The sequence below is a fragment of the Bubalus kerabau genome, chromosome 4, assembly GCF_029407905.1.
Source record: "Bubalus kerabau isolate K-KA32 ecotype Philippines breed swamp buffalo chromosome 4, PCC_UOA_SB_1v2, whole genome shotgun sequence".
NCBI classification, from domain to species: domain Eukaryota; kingdom Metazoa; phylum Chordata; class Mammalia; order Artiodactyla; family Bovidae; genus Bubalus; species Bubalus kerabau.
The window spans coordinates 66,894,581-66,914,678 of NC_073627.1; the positions used below are offsets into that span (position 1 = coordinate 66,894,581).

Below are 20,098 nucleotides of genomic sequence, written 5' to 3' on the forward strand. Positions count from 1 at the left end.
GGAGGTCAGCTAAACTCCAAATCAAAATCTCTCTCTACAAAGGCCCATCATGTCTACATGTTTGCTTACATACTAAGCACACACACGACAGGGAACGTGCTAGCTGCAGTTCCCTGCTCGCAGGCACGCCGCATATCTAGACTGCAAGTGACCCGCCCAACCACACAGGGACTCATGATCTCATGGTTTATCCCAAGGGTGCAATAAGCTCCTTGCCAAAATGACTCGTAAGGACCCCGCCCTCTTCCTGCAGCAGCATCGGTGCTCCAAGAGCCTCCCAGCTTACTAATCGAAGCCCTCTTCCCTCTGCCCATCTCGCCTCTATGAGCTTGCTAAAAGTATACTTTTTGTATTTGTCACCTATATTTTTCTGCTTCCCATTTATGTTTTAATCTGCTGCACTTTGGGTTCTGATCCCACTATGGCTCTGAAAAATTTCCAAGGCTACCAATGGCCTCCAAGTTCACAGTGCAAATGTTCGCTTTTGAGCAAATTGTGCAATTACTATTTCACCTGGAAATTAGTTTTGATTGTATCTATTTATGTCAGTATCTTTTTCTCTCATAAAAATCATATATGTTCACCATAGGAAACATATAAAATAAAGGCAACACATTCAAAATTCTACCATCTGAGAAACTTAAAGTTTAACAGTATTTTCCTCCAGATTTCCTTATGTGCCCATGTAGGAATTCAAACATTTTAGTTTGAAATATTATAGCTAACAACAGAAAGAAGAAAAGGAGTGTACAGGGACGTCCCATGTACCCTTCATCCAGTCTCTCCGAACTGTATCATCTTGTATTACTGCGGGGCACTATCCAAACTGGGAAGCTGGGCCTGCATGAACCACAGGATTTCACTGCTTACACATGCACATTTTTATATCTGCAACAGACCATCTTATTACACACACAGCTTTGTTAGACCACCATCAAATCAAGATACTTAACTGTACCATTACTGTATCACTTCACAGCCACATTTTCTACTCTATCCCTGCCTGTCAACTGCTGATCTATTCTCCATCTTTACAATTATATTTCAACAACTTCTATATATAAACACACAGTATGTATCCTCCTCCAGTTGACGGTTTTCACTTGATTTTACTCCCCTGCAGTCCATTCAAGGCACTGGACACAAGACTCAATGGTTTGTTCTATATGAGTGTTGAGTAGTAGACTAAGGTATGGAAATGCTATGCTTTATTTATTCATTCACCTGCTGAAGGACCCTTGGATTTCCCGTTTTTGACTATTAAGAGTAAAGTTGCTAATAACACTCATGTTAAAAGTTTCTTGGGCTTTCCTGGTGGCACAGTGGTAAAGAATCTGCCTACCAATGCAGGAGAAGTAGGTTCAATTCCTGGGTTGGGAAGATCCCCTGGAGAAGGAAATGGCAACCCACTCAAGTATTCTTGCCTGGCAAATGCCATGGACAGAAAAGCCTGGTGGGCTATAGTCCAAAGGGTCGCAGAGAATCAGACATGACTTAGTGACTCAACAACAAAATGTTTCTTTGTGAAAATAAGTTTTCTCTGGGACAAGTAGAATTGCCTACTCTTGGTATTGCAGATCCATCTGCGGTTTTAAAACGGATTGCCAAACAGTTCTGCAAAGAGGCTGTATCAGTTAACATCCTTACCAGCAATGTTTGATGACTCCCTTTTTCCACATCCTCATCAGCATTTGTTTTTATCACAATTGGGTAGGCAGTGATACATTCTTGTGGTTTAATTAATTTGCATTTCCCAAATGGCTAATAATGCTGAACATCTTTGCATGTGTTTATCTTCCATCTGCATATCCTCTTCAATGAAAGGTTTAGAGTGTCTTTTGCCCATAGGTAGGCAGATTCTTTACCACTGTGCCAAACATATACAAAGTTTTATATAACTTTGTACAGTTAATGTTGAGTTTTTATATGTTCTCGATACAAATCTTTTGTTAAACATGAGGTTAAAAATATTTTCCTCCAATATATAACCTGTATTTTCTTCCTCTTAACAGGGTCTTTTGAAGAGCAAAAGTTTTAAATTCTGATGAAGTCAAATTTATCAAGTTTTTCTTTTATGGATTGTGCTTTTAGTGTCAAGTCTAAGAACTCTTTGTCTAGTCTTAGGTCTTAAATTTTCTTCTTTTCCTGTACGTTTTACAATTTTCTCTTTTACATTAGAGTGCATGAACTGTTCTGTTTTATACAGTGTGAGGCTGAAGTCAAGGTTCATACTTTTGTCTAACAACGATGAGACATTTCTTGACTGGATTGTGATGAGTGACAAAAAGTGGGTTTTACATGACAACCAGTGATGAGCAGCTCAGTGGCTGGATCAAGAAGAAGCTCCAAAGCACTTCTCAAAGCCAAACTCGCACCATAAAAAGGTCATGGTCACTGGTGGTCTGGTTCCCGTCTGATCCACTATGGCTTTCTGAATCCAGTGAAACCATTACATCTGAGAAGTATGCTCAGCAAATTGGTAAGATGCACCAAAAACTGCAATGCCTGCAGCCAACACTGGTCAACATAATGAGCCCAATTCTTCCCCACAACAATGCACAACTGCACATCACACAATCAATGCTTCAAAAGTTGAATGAATTGGGCTACAAAGCTTTACCTCATCCACCATATTCACCTGACTCCTTGCTAACCAACTAAAACTTTTTCAAGCGTCTCAACAACTTTTTGCAGGGAAAATGCTTCCATAATCAGCAAGAGGCAGAAAATGCTTTCCAAGAGTTCGTTCAATCCCGAAGCACAGATTTTTACACTACAGGAATAAACAAACTTATTTCTTATTTGCAAAAATGTGTTGACTGTAATTGTTCCTACTTTGATTAATAAAGATGTGTTTGAGCCTAGTCATAATGATTTAAAATTCACAGTCCATACCTGCAATTACTTTTTCAACCTAATTTATAAATTTCAAAACACGCTTGTCTAAATCTATTTAAAAATGTTTCTGAGATTTTACTAAGAATTGCAAATTTAAGAAGACTTGCCATTTTTTATTACACATTGAGTCTTCCAATTAACGACCACGGCATGTGTCTCTAAATATTTAACAATTTCATCAAGATATTATCATTTTCATGGCACAAATCTTACATGTTTATTATTATTATACTTTTTTCCCCCCACTTTGTTTGGGGCAATTGTAAATGGTATTTTGCTGTTTTTTAAATATCAGTTTCCATTTCTTCATTGTCAACATACAGAAATCAGTTGACTTTTGTGAAATGACCTTATATCATGTAACTATAATGAGTTCATTTTTTAGTTCTAGGAGTGCTTTGGTATAGAGCCCTTGAGATATTCTATGCAGATAATCATGTCAACTGGAAACAGTAATAGTTTCATTCCTTCTTTTCAAATCTGTATGCCTTTACTCTCTTTTTTGTTCCTTACAGCACTAACCAAAACTGCCAGCTGCTGCTGCTGCTGCTAAGTTGCTTCAGTCGTGTCCGACTCTGTGCGACCCCATAGACGGCAGCCTACCGGGCTCCCTGTCCCTGGGATTCTCCAGGCAAGAACACTGGAGTGGGTTGCCATTTCCTTCTCCAATGCATGAAAGTGAAGTCGCTCAGTCGTATCCGACCCTCAGCGACCCCATGAACTGCAGCCTTCCAGGCTCCTCCATCCATGGGATTTTCCAGGCAAGAGTACTGGAGTGGGGTGCCATTGCCTTCTCCAAAACTGCCAGCAGTATGATGATTAAAAGTGGTGAGAGTTAACTTCCTTGTCTTTTTCCAGACTGTAGTGGGAGAGCATTCAGTCCTCTACCTGTAAGTATTAAGTTAGGTGTGAGTTTGTTTATAGATGTGCATTATGAGGTTGAGGAGAATCCCACTGATTTTCAGTTACTGACAGTTTATATTATGTATGTTGATCTCTGTCAAAAGATTTTCTGCATCAATTGTTACGCTCACATGATTTTTCTTTAGCCTGTTGACAGGGTAGAACAAAACAGACTTGGGTTTCCAGACTAAATCCTACTTGGTTGTGGTTGGATTCAATTTACTAAAATTCAGGTTCTGGCCTACTTTTGTGGGCTTTACTTCAATACAAGTCTGGTATTCTGAACTCTTGTAACGTTACTCTGGTCTGCTTCATTATTCTGGTGCTGATGCAGCTCCTGCTCAGGCCCTCCTGGTATTATTCTGTGAAGATGAAGCTGTTTTCCAGGTCACCTGCTGTTACTGAAGATATCCTGATGGGAGGCGGGGGTGGGGGGGTTGCCACTGAGCTTGGTCTCCTTGTCATTAGGCAGAGCATGGGGACACAGAGCTTTGTGTAAACTGCTATGGATAGATGGATCATCTGCTCATGTACTAGCTGTTAAGTGGACTGGGATAGTCCAGGGCTTTGCTGCCACAGGTGGGTCTAACTGTCCTCCAAGTCACCTGCTCATGCTTTAGTTGTGGAATGGGGCTGGGACAGCCTGGGGCTTCACTGCTGCCCACAGTTTAACCCACCCACCAGGACCCCCTGGGGCAGACAGTGGGATTCCTCTTTCCTAGTATGTTGGCGAGTGAGAGGATTTTCTTGTTTTTTGTTGTTGTTCAGTCACTCAGTCGTGTCCAACTCTTTGTGACCCCATGGACTAAGCACACCAGGCTTTCCTGTCCTTCACCATCTCCTGGAGTTTGCTCAAACTCATGGCCATTGAGTTGGTGGTGCCATTCAACCATCTTGTTCTCTGGCGTCCCCTTCTCCTTCTGCCTTCAATAATTCCCAGCATCAGGGTCTTCTCCAATGAGTCAGCTCTTTGCATCAGGTGGCCAAAGGACTGGAGCTTCAGCATCAGCCTTTCCAATGAATATTCAGGGTTGATTTCCTTTAGGATGGACTGGTTGGATCTCCCTGCAGTCCAAGGGACTCTCAAGAGTCTCCTCCAACACCACAGTTTGAAAGCATCAATTCTTTGGCACTTGGCCTTCTTTTCTTGTTTAGTTTTGTTTTTTTATCTATGTCTATGGTGTATCTGGGACTTCCCTGGTGGCTCAGATGGTAAAGCGTCTGCCTACAATGAAGGAGACTCAGGTTCAATCCCTGGGTCAGGAAGATCTCTTGGAGAAGGAAATGGTAACCCACTCCAGTATTCTTGTGTGGAAAATTCCATGGACGGAGGAGCCTGGTAGGCTATAGTAAATGGGGTCGCAAAGAGTTGGACACAACTGAGTGACTTCACTTTCACTTTCATGGTGGATCTGGACTGCAGGCATGTCCAACACTCAGTTCATGAAATATAGGAGAGGTGATTTCCAGAGTGTTACTGTATTTAGAGGGAAGAGCAGGAAAAAGTAGGTCCTGGAACAGAGTAGAAGTTATTTAGTAGTGAGGGTACTACAATATACTCCCACTGTAAGACTAGTACTGCTACTGCTAAGTCACTTCAGTTGTCTCCGACTCTGTGCGACCCCATAGATGGCAGCCCACCAGGCTGCCCTGTCCCTGGGATTCTCCAGGCAAGAACATTGGAGTGGGCGGCCATTTCCTTCTCCAGTTTTATATCATATATATATATGTACTTTGATATATGAGTATATAAAATTTAAAAATCTCTAGAACCATGAATATATTTAAGTTATGCCTTTAAATTTGTATTTATTCATCAACTATATAAATGTTAAATATGTACATAAATTTTAAAAAATATATTAAAAAAAATAGACTCGTACAGGTGACCCTTAACCACTGTGGATGTGAACTGTGGGTGGGTCCACTGATACAAAGATGTTTTTCAATAGTAAACACACAACCTGCGGTTGTTGAGTTCATGCATGGATGCTGAACTGCAGACCTGATTTGGAGGAATCAAGTATACAGAGCATAGGTTTAAGTTACCTGCAGGTTTTCAACTGCAAGGAGAGTCAACGCCCTAATCCCCACATTGTTCAAGGTCCAACTGTGCACCAAGTTCCAGAATTACCATACGACTATGTTTTAGTCTTTACAGCAATCCCAGAGGCAAACTCTGGAACAGAGGTTGTCAAACTACGGCTTACAGGTCAAATCCAGCTCTCCACCTATGTTTTTATGTTTTATACACTAAGAATGGTTTTGCACATTTTTAAATGGTCAAAAAAACAAAAGTATTTCATGACCATATGAAAATGATATGAAATCCAAATTTCAGTCCCTAAGTAAAATTATACTGGACCTCAGCCATGCTCATTCATTCACACAGTGTCTGTGGTTACTACCATGTGACAATGCAGAGCTAGTTATGACAGAGATATTATGGTTTGAAAAGACTAAGATATTTACAGAAAAATACCTGCCAATCTCTAGATTATGGAACAGTACACAGACCAAACTTAGTGTTCTACCTCCTGGGTCTATTATTTTGCTTGATAATTTATACATATATTAAATATCTTCTTTTCTATGTACCAAAAATTGTATTTGAGCAGGACAACGAAGTAATTTTTTTTTTAAGAGCTGAAAAAAATATCTTCTCAAAATAAACAAGTTAGTGATGAAGAACTAATTTGCTGCTAGGATACTTCACAACAAGAATGAGCAAACTACAATCCTCAGGTCACATCCAGTCAGCTGACTGAAGGTTTCACCAGCACAGCTCCGCCTATTCGCTCAAGTTTTCTCTGCCACACAGAGCTGAGCCATTACTTAGGACAGCATATGGGCTGCAAAGCCTAGAACACTTACCATCTGCCCTTTAACAGGAAATGTTTGCTATCCCTGCACTACAAAATCATCAAGTTCACAAGTTTTACCTAAAGTAAAGCAAACACTAATATGGGATTTAGGAACAAACAGCAAAGCAAATTACTTGGAAGAATGATCTTCAAAGTCAGACATACTGGGTTTGCCCACTGCCTCCAGACATATCAAGTGATCTTGGGCAAACTACACATGACTCTGAGTCAGTTTCAAAACCTGTGACCTCGGAATCAAAACCCCCACTCCAGAAAATTCCTGTCAGGATTAGATTCTAAGTAACTTTAGTTAATTTTTATGAATACTGTTCAGAGAAAGACAAACCACTTGGCTTGAGGTCCTACTTGTTAAGAGTTTCCTTAACCTGCATTTTTTCTATTAATATTACGTGAAAAGGGAAAATTTTGAATTTGCATACAAACACATGGAATTATTCTGAAATACCTGGTTACTTTAAATCACAATTCAACCTAAAAATTATTTATGTTCCAAATGCTTGTTCACAGGACAGAAATTTTGATTTCATTTTGCCACAGGAACAATGTTGTAATTCATTAGGATTATTCCAATATAAAGCAGTTAACAAAAGGTACTGATCAAATAATTTAACTACAGCAGTTTTACAACTTCAGAAGGTTAATCTTTAAGACTTAAAACTTAACTGTTTAGGTTTGATTATTTATAAAGAGATTTTAGTATGAGAAAACACATTTTAGGTTTCAGATGTGTATCTGTCACAACCTCTTTACAACTGCTTCTGTTTCTCAGCAAAATAGGCATTTTACAACTGGCTATTAGAATAAACCACAGTGTAAAGGTGTATACATTTTCAAACTGTACAAACAAGTCATGAACATTAATATTTCTTAATGGAAAGATATTTATGTACTTCCTTAAATCAGTGGTATTAATATATTTTTCTTAAAGAGTAAATAACCATCACTGTACTGTTTTGTAGGTATAGCTGTTATGTAAAAGTCTCAGCAGTTAGAATGCTGAATGCTGTCAGAGCCCCAAAATAAGCAGTAATGACCACTATGAATGTAGTCCCCAAATAATGTTTCTCCTCATTCATCACATCGAGGTCTCTGCTGATCAGTCTCTCTTGATTGTTCAATGTTGTAAACATCTGACAATATCAGCCAGTCAGTCGATTCAGTCACTCAGTCACCATCAGTAGTGATTTTGGAGCTCAGGAAAATAAAGTCTGTCACTGTTTCCATTTTTTTGCCCATCTATCTGCCATGAAGTGATGGGAATGGATGCCATGATCTTAGTTTTCTGACTGTTGAGTTTTAAGCCAACTTCTTCACTCTCCTCTTTCACTTTCATCAAGAGGTTCTCTAGTTCTTCTTCACTTTCTGCCATAAAGGTGGTGTCATCTGCATTATCTGAGGTTATTGCTATTTCTCCCGGCAATCTTGATTCCAGCTTGTGCTTCATCCAGCCCAGCATTTCTCATGATGTACTCTGCATATAAGTTAAATAAGCAGGGTGACAATATACAGCCTTGACGTACTTCTTTCCTGATTTGGAACCAGTCTGTTGTTCCATGTCTAGTTCTAACTGTTGCTTCCTGACCTGCAAAGAGATTTCTCAAGAGGCAGGTCAGGTGGTCTGGTATTCCCATCTCTTTCAGAATTTTCCAGTTTATTGTAATCCACACAGCCAAAGGCATTGGCATAGTCAATAAGCAGATGTTTTTCTAGAACTCTCTTGCTTTTTCGATGATCCAACAGTTCAGTTCAGTTGTCGCTCAGTCGTGTCCGACTCCTTGGGACTCCATGAACCACAGCACACCAGGCCTCCCTGTCCATCACCAACTCCCAGAGTCCACCCAAACCCATGTCCATCGAGTCGATGATGCCATCCAACCATCTTATCCTGTCGTCCTCTTCTCCTCCTGCCCTCAATCTTTCCCAGCATCAGGGTCTTTTCAAATGAGTCAGCTCTTTGCATCAGGTAGCCAAAGTATTGGAGTTTCAGCCTTAGTTCCTTCCAATGAACACCTAGGACTGATCTCCTTTAGGATGGACTGGTTGGATTTTCTTGCAGTCCAAGGGACTCTCAAGAGTCTTCTCCAACACCACAGTTCAAAAGCATCAACTCTTTGGCATTCAGCTTTCTTTACAGTCCAACTCTCACATCCATACATGACCACAGGAAAAACCATAGCCTTGACTAGATGGACCTTTGTTGGCAAAGTAATGTCTCTGCTTTTTAATATGCTGTCTAGGTTGGTCATAACTTTCCTTCCAAGGAGTAAGTGTCTTTTAATTTCATGGCTGTAGTCACCATCTGCAGTGATTTTGGAGCCCAGAAAAATAAAGTCAGCCACTGTTTCCCCATCTATCTGCCATGAAGTGATGGGACTGGATGCCATGATCTTAGTTTTCTGAATGTTGAGCTTTAAACCAACTTTTTCACTCTCCTCTTTCACCTTCATCAAGAGGCTCTTTAGTTCTTCACTTTCTGCCATAAGGGTGGTGTCATCTGCATATCTGAGGTTATTGATATTTCTCCCGGCCAATCTTGAATCCAGCCTGTGCTTCCTCTAGCCCAGGGTTTCTCATGATGCACTCTGCATAAAAGTTAAATAAGCAGGGTGACAATATACAGCCTTGATGTACTCCTTTTCCTATTTGGAACCAGTCTGTTGTTCCATGTCCAGTTCTAACTGTTGCTTCCTGACCTGTATACAGGTTTCTCAAGAGGCAGGTCAAGTGGTCTGGTATGCCCATCTCTTTCAGAATTTTCCACAGTTTATTGTGATCCACAGTCAAAGGCTTTGGCATAGTCAATAAAGCAGAAATAGATGTTTTTCTGGAATTCTCTTGCTGTTTCGATGATCCAGCGGATGTTGGCAATTTGATCTCTGGTTCCTCTGCCTTTTCTAAAACCAGCTTGAACATCCGGAAGTTCATGGTTCACGTATTGCTGAAGCCTGGCTTGGAGAATTTTGAGCATTACTTTACTAGCGTGTGAGATGAGTGCAATTGTGCGGTAGTTTGAGCATTCTTTGGCATTGCCTTTCTTTGGGATTGGAATGAAAACTGACCTTTTCCAGTGCTGTGGCCACTGCTGAGTTTTCCAAATTTGCTGGCATATTGAGTGCAGCACTTTCACAGCATCATCTTTCAGGATTTGAAATAGCTCAACTGGAATTCCATCACCTCCACTAGCTTGGTTTGTAGTGATGCTTCTTAAGGCCCATTTAACTTCGCATTCCAGGATCACACCATTGTGATTATCTGGGTCGTGAAGATACTAGGTGAGTGATCACACCATCATGATTATCTGGGTTGTGAAGATATTTTTCATATAGCTCTTCTGTGTATTTGTGCCACCTCGTCTTAATATCTTCTGCTTATGTTAGGTCCATACCATTTCTGTCCTTTATTGTGGCCATCTTTTCATGAAATGTTCCCTTGGTATCACTAATTTTCTTGAAGAGATCTCTAGTCTGTCCCATTCATATCTGACAATATAATGCATGTCTAATACAAACTGACTGACAAAGGAAATTATAAAACTTGCCAAAGATGAAAGGATTTCATGAAAATAATGATAGCGATGCTGGAAAATAATTCAAATTACATGAAAAACCATTTACGAATACTCAGTGGTTGAATAAGTTATGTGAATTCTTAAAAACTGCAAGGAATTATGGTGTTGGTCCTTCAAAATAGTACTGGAATTAAAAAATTCAGAAATGATCTTTGGAAAACTGCTAAAATCTCAACCATTTCTTTAAAATAAAAATCGCCTTCTTTCATAACACAGTTATAAAAGTAAACCATACAGAAATTTTGAAGTGAAGGGTACACCATCTTTCATCAATCCTAACATGAAAATTTTTCACATTTTAACATCTCTGAAATGGTGTGCATCTTTATAATCAATGGCATCTTCATGATCTGTTATAATCTTATAAACTGTAGGCCAGGCAGCAGTTATAACATAGGTGTAAACATATGAACTTTATTAGTTTTCTTCTTTCTTAGTGTCATAACTGGGCAACCTTAGTTCCTCAGTTTCAAGTAAAAAATTCACTTAGTGGCTTGTTCAAGAGGAAACAGGAGCCTAGTAGTTACTGAAGACCTTCCACTGATTCCCTCTGATGACAGCAAGAAAGCACCAGCACCAAAGCTTGCTGACTCTTGAAAGAAAATACCAGAAACAAAATTTGGGTCCTCTTAAGAAATGCTGAAATCTCAGGGCACGTGGTGGTACAGAGTTTAATATTTGGGAAAACATGAATAGCAATGACCCTAATTTTAAAAGGAATGATTGGAAAAACAAATTATGAATGTAAAGTAGATTTAGGAATGAACACCTTTACCAATTTATTTTATTCATTTTCCTTTTTACGAATGCTCAATATAATAAAAAAAAATCAGAGAATTATTTCAACAAGTATAAAACAAAAAGTTTAAGTGATAAAAAGCACTGTATCAAGTTAGATCAGCAACTTTTTCTCTTTTAATCATATATAACACTATGCCTTATAGTTGTAACTTGGATTTGATAAAAAACATATATTACTCATTATAAAATTCTATCTGAAAAATTATAATCCTTCTCAAGTTACTTTGAGAATATAGACTTGCAAATATATACAAAATTCTGATAAATATAAGACAAAATAATTTTTTAAACGGCATTTTTCAAGGTAAAATCCCAAACAAGCTTTTTTTTCTCTCTTTACTACAAAATGTGGGGATTTACATTAAGTGGCTCTTTCCGGCATCAAGACTGCTGGGCTAAGGAGGGTTTCTTGCATGAGATGCAGGGCTGACTGACTGCGCCTCATATGAGAGTCGGGTCCCAGGTTCCTGACTGTTTTCAGAGCAGCTTGCAAAGGTCTCCCTGAGATGTCTGCCACATGCCTCTCCTCAAGACTCCCCAGCTCATTCATCAGAGCTGATGAACTTGGGGAGAGACCATGTTTCCCGGTTTCAGCCCATGCAACATAAATGTACAGTACAGACCTACAGCACAGGATCAATAGTTTTCTCACAGCAGTAATGGAGTGTCTACTCTATGAAGATACACAAAGGTCACAGAATCAGAAAACTTTACGTAAACTAAGATGCTGCACAAATAAACAGTAACTGTTGCTACAGTTAACCACCATCCCTTCCTAAGCAGGAAACCAACACAGTGGCAGTAGAAGCATGTTTACTCTTGCCCTGGAATCTCTACCACATCCTCAGCCATAGCCCACAAATCAACAAGGCAACAGAAAGGAACCATAAGCTCTCTCCATGAAGATAAGCGAGATGGAATCTCAGGCAAAATCTAGAAACTGTGCCACCAGGGAACTGCAAAGTCTGGTAATGCTGAAGTGTAAGGGATGAAAAAGGGAACAGGAGAATCAAGAGCAGTAAGAAAGACAAAGGATAGAAGCCTCGTGGGAAGCTACCCAGGTGTAATTTACCCTATAAACACTAGACAACCATTGAGTAACTCTAAGCAGATGAGCACTGTGTTCAATTTTGCTTTGTTAAAAGCCACTAAATTATACTAATTTGTTAGACAGAAAAACAAAAACAAAAGCCTAATACAAAGAACAAAAAGATTATATTTTGATTAAAAAAAAAGTCAATGCACCAAAAAAACCCAATAATTTTAAATGTGCTCATGCTTTTTAAAAATAAAAAAAATAGAAAGGAAAACCTCACAGAACTGAAAGGAAAAAACAGATACATCTACAATTATATTTGAAGACTTCAACTCTCCTACCTTAATATCAAACATATTGGCATACTGTCAGCACAGATCAAGAAGTACTGAAAAGCACCATTAACTCACTGTGTCTAACTGAAACACACAGCACTCCACCCAACGACAGCAGAGTACATATTTTTTTCAAGTGCATGTGGAACATTCATGAATATAGATCATATCCTAGGTCAAAGTACGAATCCTAACAAATGTAAAATGACTGAAGTTCAAGAAAGTATGTCCTCTGATCATAAAATACAACCGGGAAACAGTTACAGGCAAAAGTAGGAAAACATCCAAACACATGGAAATTAAACAACTCATTTCTAAGTAATTCACAGGCCAAAGAGAAATTTCAAGGGAAATCAGAATGAATTCTGACCTGAATGAAAATGAAAACAGAACACAGCACAATTTGTGGGTGAAATTAACGCAGTGCTACCAATATTAGAAAAAAAAGAAAAGTCTCATCCTCAGCTATTTAAGCTATAACCTTAAAAAACTAGAAAAGAGCAAAATAAACAGAAATCAAGCAGAAAGAAGATAACACTGTGAATGTACCTCATGCTACCGAATTGTGTATTTTTAAATGATTAAGACAGAAAATTGTATGTTTTGGGTATTTTACCATAATAAAAACATTTTCTTTTTTTTATATGGAAACATCCATCCTTCATGGATCATAGAGCTAAAGGTTAAAAGTAGAACTATAAAAAATTTTTTTTAAAGTAGGGGTAAATCTTTACGACTGTTGGATAGGCAGAAAGTTTTTAGACACAACAGCAAAAGCATGATCCATAAACCAGAAATCTGAAAACACTTTATCAAAGTTAATACTTTTTGTTCTGTGAAAAATACTGTTAAGAGAATGATAAGGCAAACTACCACTTAAAAAATACTGGCAAGTTACTTACCAAATGTTGGGGGCTGGCGTGAGGCACTCCGCCCATGGCAAAGGTCATGAGGAAGGAGGCTCAACATACGCAAAGGCGGGATTGAGCCTCAGGAGTCCCCCTGGAAATCCTCAAGCATCTACCCCCATAACCAGAGCCTGCCTACTTTACTACTTTGTGCTGTCACCTACACCTCTGACTTTACGGGGGGCTGTCCCCCACCACCTCTTTCGGAGAAGGAGTTAACTTAGAGCTCCAGTTAATAATAATTTCTGGGCGTGACAGGAGTGTTTCAACCTACAAACTCCTCTGAAGGTTCTCTAGCCTGCCTGACAGGCTTGTCTGGCCACACGTGATTGCTCACAGCCTCCCAACTGTGAGAGGCATGAGATGCTTTAAACCTTCTAAAAACAGGTTCCTTAGAAAAGTTAGAAAACTATTAGTATAAGTATAATGGGCTGATTAGAAATTGTATTGGTGAAGAGTTTTTCATTTGTTGAGCCAATGTTTTTTGCTAAGTCTCCATATCCCCTGCCCTTACACACATTAATGAATATATAGAAGAAATAAGTATTAACCTTTGATATAAATCACGTTAGACCTTAGGCCAAGTAAATTCTTTCCTTAACTAAAACCCACTACACCCTCACCCTACAGGAATGTAACTTTATTTGAGTGACGTCTGTTTTAAGAATAATCACTCCTGGAGAAATAAGTGTTGACTGACCGCTGTCACAAGGAGAGGGTCATAAATTGTCAGCAGGCCACCCTGGCCAGAAGATGATGTAACACACCTAAGACCTCTGTATACATTTGTGTGAAGCACCTGACTTTAATAAAAGTCAGGACTGCTGTCCCTGCGTGACTTTTGTATAACATCTCAGTGTATAACAACAGACTCTGGAAAATAAAGAATTGGGATCAGTTTCTCGAAATACTGGTCTCCCCATGTCGCTCTCTCTCTCACTCTGGCTGAGTCTCCATCTGGAGCGCGGAATCTGCCATGCTTACTAATTATGCCTGGGCTTCTAAGATCCGACCGGGGAGGCCTCAGTGTCTCCTCTCCTTCGGGAGAACAGAAGGATGCCTGTGGCCTACGTAAGTGGTGCAAACTTCTTGTCTTGAAGTTTTATTGGTCTCCCGTGTAAACCAAGCTACTCAGCCTCTTTTCTCCACTGAATTTTCCTACTGAGCTATCCTCATTCTATTACTCTTTATATCTTTGATGAATAAATAATTAAATAGGTCGCCGACGCCATCCCTGCTTCGAATACCCTGGATCAGCCGGGGATGGACCCCGGCAACCAAATAAAAGACTTATCCAGAATATAAAGAACACGCAAAGCTAAACAAATAACAATCAATCAACATCAACAAATTATTCGGACAGTTCTCTAAAGAGGATATAAGGATCACAAATAAGAACATTAAAAGGAATTCGACATCATTAACATTTTGAGAAATGCACATTAAATCACAATGAGATACCCTTATACATAATTAGATGGCCAAAATAAAAAAATAGTGACAATGCCCAATGCTGATGAGGATGCAAAGCAAGTGGAACTCTTGTTTACTCCTGGTAGGAAGGTAAAATGGTACAAGAATTCCAGCAAATGGTTTGACTTTTTTGAAAACCCAAGTTAAATATACATGTACCATATGATTCAGTAAACCTACTCCTGGGTATTTACCCAATAAAAACTTAACACTTGTCCAAAAACTTGTAAATGAATGATACAAACAGCAGTACTTATAATCATCAAAAACTAGAAACAACCCAAATGTCCCTCAATGAGTGAATGAATAAACAAACCATAGCATATCCATACAATGGAAATCACTCAAAAATAAAAGAAAAAGTTACTGATAAATGCAACAGCTTGGATGAAAATGATTAAGGTGAGTGAAAGAAGTCAACCAATAAGGTTCATATTTCATTATATATACTGTACATATCTTTTTGCCTTTTCATACTTTCCAAACAAGGGAACCAGTGACAGACTTTATTTTCCTGGGCTCCAAAAACACTGCAGATGGTGACTGCAGCTATGAAATTAAAAGACACTTGCTCCCTGGCAGAAAAGTTATGACCAAGCTAGACAGCATATTAAAAAGCAGAGACATTACTTTGCCAACAAAGGTCCATCTAGTCAAAGCTATGGTTTTTCCAGTGGTCATGTATGGATGTGAGATTTGGACTATAAAAAAAGCTGAGCAGCAAAGAATTGATGCTTTTGAACTGTGGTGTTGGAGAAGACTCTTGAGAGTCCCTTGGACTGCAAGGAGATCCAACCAGTCCATTCTGAAGAAGATCAGTCCTGAATATTCATTGGAAGGACTGACGCTGAAGCTGAACACTCCAATACTTTGGCCACCTGATGCGAAGAACTAACTCAATGGAAAAGACCCTGCTGCTGGGAAAGATTGAAGGCAGGAGGGGAAGGGGACGACAGAGGATGAGACGGTTGGATGGCATCACTGATTTGATGGCCATGGGTTTGAGCAAGCTGTGGCAGTTGGTGATGGACAGGGAAGCCTGGCTGCAGTCCGTGGGGTTGCAAAGTTGGACACAACTGAGTGACTGAACTGAGCTGAACTGATACCATACATATATACCACATAAGATATTCTTGAAAAGACAACACTGTAGTCATTGAGAACAGACAATAGCTGCCAGGCTGTTGATGGTGTAGGGACAGCATGACTATGCTGAGACACCAAAAGAGTTTTGGGATTATGCAACTCTTCTATACCCTGACTATGGTGGTGGGTATGTGAATTTATACTTGTGCTAAAATTCATAGAACTGGAGAAGAAAAATGAAGTTATTGTGAAAGTTAAAGTTGCTCAGTTGTATCCGACTGTTTGCAACCCCATGGACTATGGGGTCTCATGGAATTCTCCAGGCCAGAATACTGGAGTGGGTAGCCTTTCCCTTTTCCAGGGGATCTTCCCAACCCAGGGATCAAACCCAGGTCTCCCACATTGCAGACAGATTCTTTACCAGCTGAGTCACAAGGCAAACCCATTATTGTATTATAATTTAAATAATAAAAGGAAAGTTATTGTATTATAAAAAAGTAGTAAGAAAGTGGTATAAGAAAGTTATTGTATTATACATTAAATAATAAAAGGAAATTTAAAAATTAAGGTGCCAATGAAACACCCAGGAAATGATGTCCAGAAGGCAGCTAGACAGGATAGAAATTAAAGAGTAGTCTGAGTAACTGAGACAGACTGTGAGGTCACTGGTCCCTTGTAGAATGAGATCACTGCAGGGTATTATTTATAGTGAGAAAATAACCAAAGACAGAACACCCCAGAAAATATCAGCCTTTAAAAAGTGAGCGGAAAAGAATCCTGTAGGAAAAGATATTAAGAAATTAAAAAAAAAAAAAAACAGAGAAAGAAAAACAAGGAGAATTTGGTACCATAGAAGGCAGTGAAGAAATTTAGAAGCAGTAACTCATAAGACCAAATGTCACAGAAAGGTCAAGTAAGATAAAGACTGAAAATACTATATTATATCTGAGAAGATGGACAGTGATAACTTCTATATCAACAGGATTCTGAACACTGGGTGAACAACAATGAAGAGTAGTGCTTCATTCCTTTGAGGGGCCAGCTGTGAAGAGGTCCTCCTAGGAGCAGAAATGTGAGAAACATGAATGTATTTATAGGCTATGGGAGGGCACCAGGGAAGAAAGAAATGATCAGGAGGGAGAGGAAACAAGTGATGGAGTAAGGAGGACCCTCAAGTAAACAGACAGTATGGCACAGAAAATAAAGCCACGAAAGCATGGGTTCTACAGTCAGAACATGGCATTTAAACACGCAATCTACCATTCAGTCTCTGTAAAACCCAAACTGTCATGTTAGCTTCTCTACTTCTGCCTCAGTGAGATGTAAGACGGGAACACTACAGAACCCACCTCAGGGTGCTGCTGTGAGAAGTGAGTTAATACAGGTAGAGAACTCAAAACTATGCCTGACATATAGCAGTTCAGTTCAGTTCAGCTCAGTCACTCAGTCGTGTCTGACTCTTTGCGACCCCATGGACTGCAGCACGCCAGGCCTCCCTGTCCATCACCAACTCCCGGAGTTTACACAAACTCACGTCCATTGAGATGGTGATGTCATCCAACCATCTCATCCTCTATTGTCCCCTTCTCCTCCCGCCTTCAGTCTTTCCCAGCATCAGGGTCTTTTCAAATGAGTCAGTTCTTTACATCAGGTGGTCAAAGTATTGGAGTTTCAGCTTCAGCATCAGTCCTTTCAATGAATATTCAGGACTGATTTCCTTTAGGATGGACTGGTTGGATTTCCTTGCAGTCCAAGGGACTCTCAAGAGTCTTCTCCAACACCACAGTTCAAAAGCATAAATTCTTCGCCGCTCAGCTTTCTGTATAGTCCAACTCTCACATCCATACATGACCACTGGAAAAACCATAGCTTTGACTAGATGGATTAGCAAAGTAATGTCTCTGCTTTTTAATATGCTGTCTAGCTTGGTTATAACTTTTCTTCCAAGAAGCAAGGGTCTTTTAATTTCATGGCTGCAATCACCATCTGCAGTGATTTTGGAGCCCAAAAAAATAAAGTCTCTCACCATTTCCACTGTTTCCTCATCTATATGCCATGAAGTGATGGGACCTGATGCCATGATCTTAGTTTTCTGAATGTTGAGTTTTAAGCCAACTTTTTCATTCTCCTCTTTCACTTTCATCAAGAGGCTCTCTAGTTCTTCGCTTTCTGCCATAAGGGTGGTGTCATCTGCATTATCTGAGGTTATTGATATTTCTCCCGGCAATCTTGATTCCAGCTTGTGCTTCATCCAGTCCAGCATTTCTCATGATGTACTCTGCACGTAAGTTAAATAAGTAGGGTGACAATATACAGCCTTGACGTACTCCTTTCCCGGTTTGGAACCAGTCTGTTGTTCCATGTCCAGTTCTAATTGTTGCTTCCTGACCTGCATGACTTCTTAAGAGGCAGGTCAGGTGGTCTGGTATTCCCATCTCTGTCAGAATTTTCCACAGTTTGTGATGATCCACAAAATCAAAGGCTTTGGCATAGTCAACAAAGCAGAAGTAGATGTTTCTCTGGCACTGTCTTGCTTTTTCAGTAATCCAACAGATGTTGGCAATTTGATCTCTGGTTCCTCTGCCTTTTCTAAAACCAGCTTGACTATCTGGAAGTTCATAGTTCACGTACTGCTGAAACCTGGCTTGGAGAATTTTCAGCATTACTTTACTAGCATGTGAGATGAGTGCAATTGTGTGGTAGTTTGAGCATTCTTTGGCACAGTACGCACCCAGTAAATTGACCAATGTCAACAGTTAGTAGCCTTATAATCATCAAATAGGATAGAATGGGAAGAATGGAATGGGAAGATTACTTTTGAACAGAAGAAATTATTATCCTCCTCTGAGACTGGAGAAAACAAGGAAATACTGGGTATAATTGTAGATAAATTTATAAGTATGGAGGGATAGCTCTGACAGCTCAGTTGGTAAAGAATCCGCCTGCAATGCGCTGGTTTGATTCCTGGGTTGGGAAGATCTGCTAGAGAAGCAATAGGCTACCCACTCCAGTATTCCTGGACTTCCCTTGTTGGCTCAACTGGTAAAGAATCCACTTGCAATGTGGGAGACCTGGGTTCGATCCCTGGGTTGGGAAGATACCCTGGAGAAGGGAAAAGCTACCCACTCCAGTATTCTGGCCTAGATAATTCCATGGGTTGTATAGTCCATGGGGTCGCAAAGAGTCGGATACGACTGAGCGACTTTCATTTCACTTTTAAATATGGAGGCAGAAAAATCTGATGAAATGTGGGGTTCATAAGCCAACTTTCTCTGTAATGATTATCTTCACAGAGAAGGAAGAAGGATGAAATCATTGAGCAAATGGACAAGGGAATAGGCTGCTGACCATGGAGATTTAACAGAGTGCTGAAAAGGACCACACTTCTGCTGAAACTAGAGGCCATAAACCCATCTAACACTAGCCATCACAGCTGTGACTTTCTCCAGCAGTGTTCAGAAACCTGAGTGTAAAAATATTACTAACTGAGTTACACATAATAGAGAGGGATATGCCAACTCAGAAAGAAGGGCTCCCAGGAGCATGGGCTAGTCAGTCCAGTGATTCCCAAGAGTTTTCAAACCATCTCTTTTAGAAACCACACAAACGTCCATCAACTGAGGATTGAATAAACAATTTAAGGTATACTCACATGATGGACTAAGACTTAGGAATAAAAAAGAACTAAGGATACACACCACCCCAAAAACATATATACTGTAAGATATTTCTATATGAAATTCTAGAAGAAACAAGAGCGCAGCCTATGGCTGGCAGCAGACTGACTGCAAAGAGGCAGGAGGAAACTTCCTCCTCCTGTTTAGTTGAGATATGTGTGTAGTTGCTAAGTCGCGTCCGACTCTTTGTGATCCCATGGACTGTAGTCTGCCAGGTTACTCTGTCCATGGGATTCTCCAGGCCAAAATACTGGAGCGGGATGACATTTCCTTTTCCAGAGGAACTTTCACTCAGGGAATGAACTCAGGTCTCCCACATTGTAAGTGGATTCTTTACCATCTGAGCCACCAGGGAAGCCTGGTTTTATTGAGATACAATTGCCATATAACATCATTAGTTTAAGGTGCACAAAATAATTTAATATATGCATACACTGAGAAAGGATCACTATGGTAAGTTTAGTTGTCATCCATCATATCACATTCAATTTTTTTTTCCTGATGGTAAGAGGAGGAAGCTTTTAAGAA

At 39.7% G+C, this 20,098-nt stretch overlaps 1 protein-coding gene across 10 annotated transcripts in view; it reads right to left on the minus strand.

The window, feature by feature from the left end:
* NEK1 (NIMA related kinase 1) overlaps positions 1–20,098 on the minus strand; it is a 130,891-nt gene that overhangs the window by 46,074 nt on the left and 64,719 nt on the right. Inside the window, exon 18 of one of the 10 annotated variants that reach the window (XM_055577633.1) lies at positions 6,065–10,846. The exons of 8 other annotated variants lie outside the window; for them this stretch is intronic. In XM_055577633.1, coding sequence (XP_055433608.1) covers positions 10,778–10,846 — 69 coding nt within the window. In that variant the 3' untranslated portion in view covers positions 6,065–10,777. Of the gene's footprint in view, positions 1–6,064; positions 10,847–16,900; positions 16,952–20,098 lie in introns of those variants that run through there. One more of the 10 variants, XM_055577634.1, reaches the window with a different exon arrangement.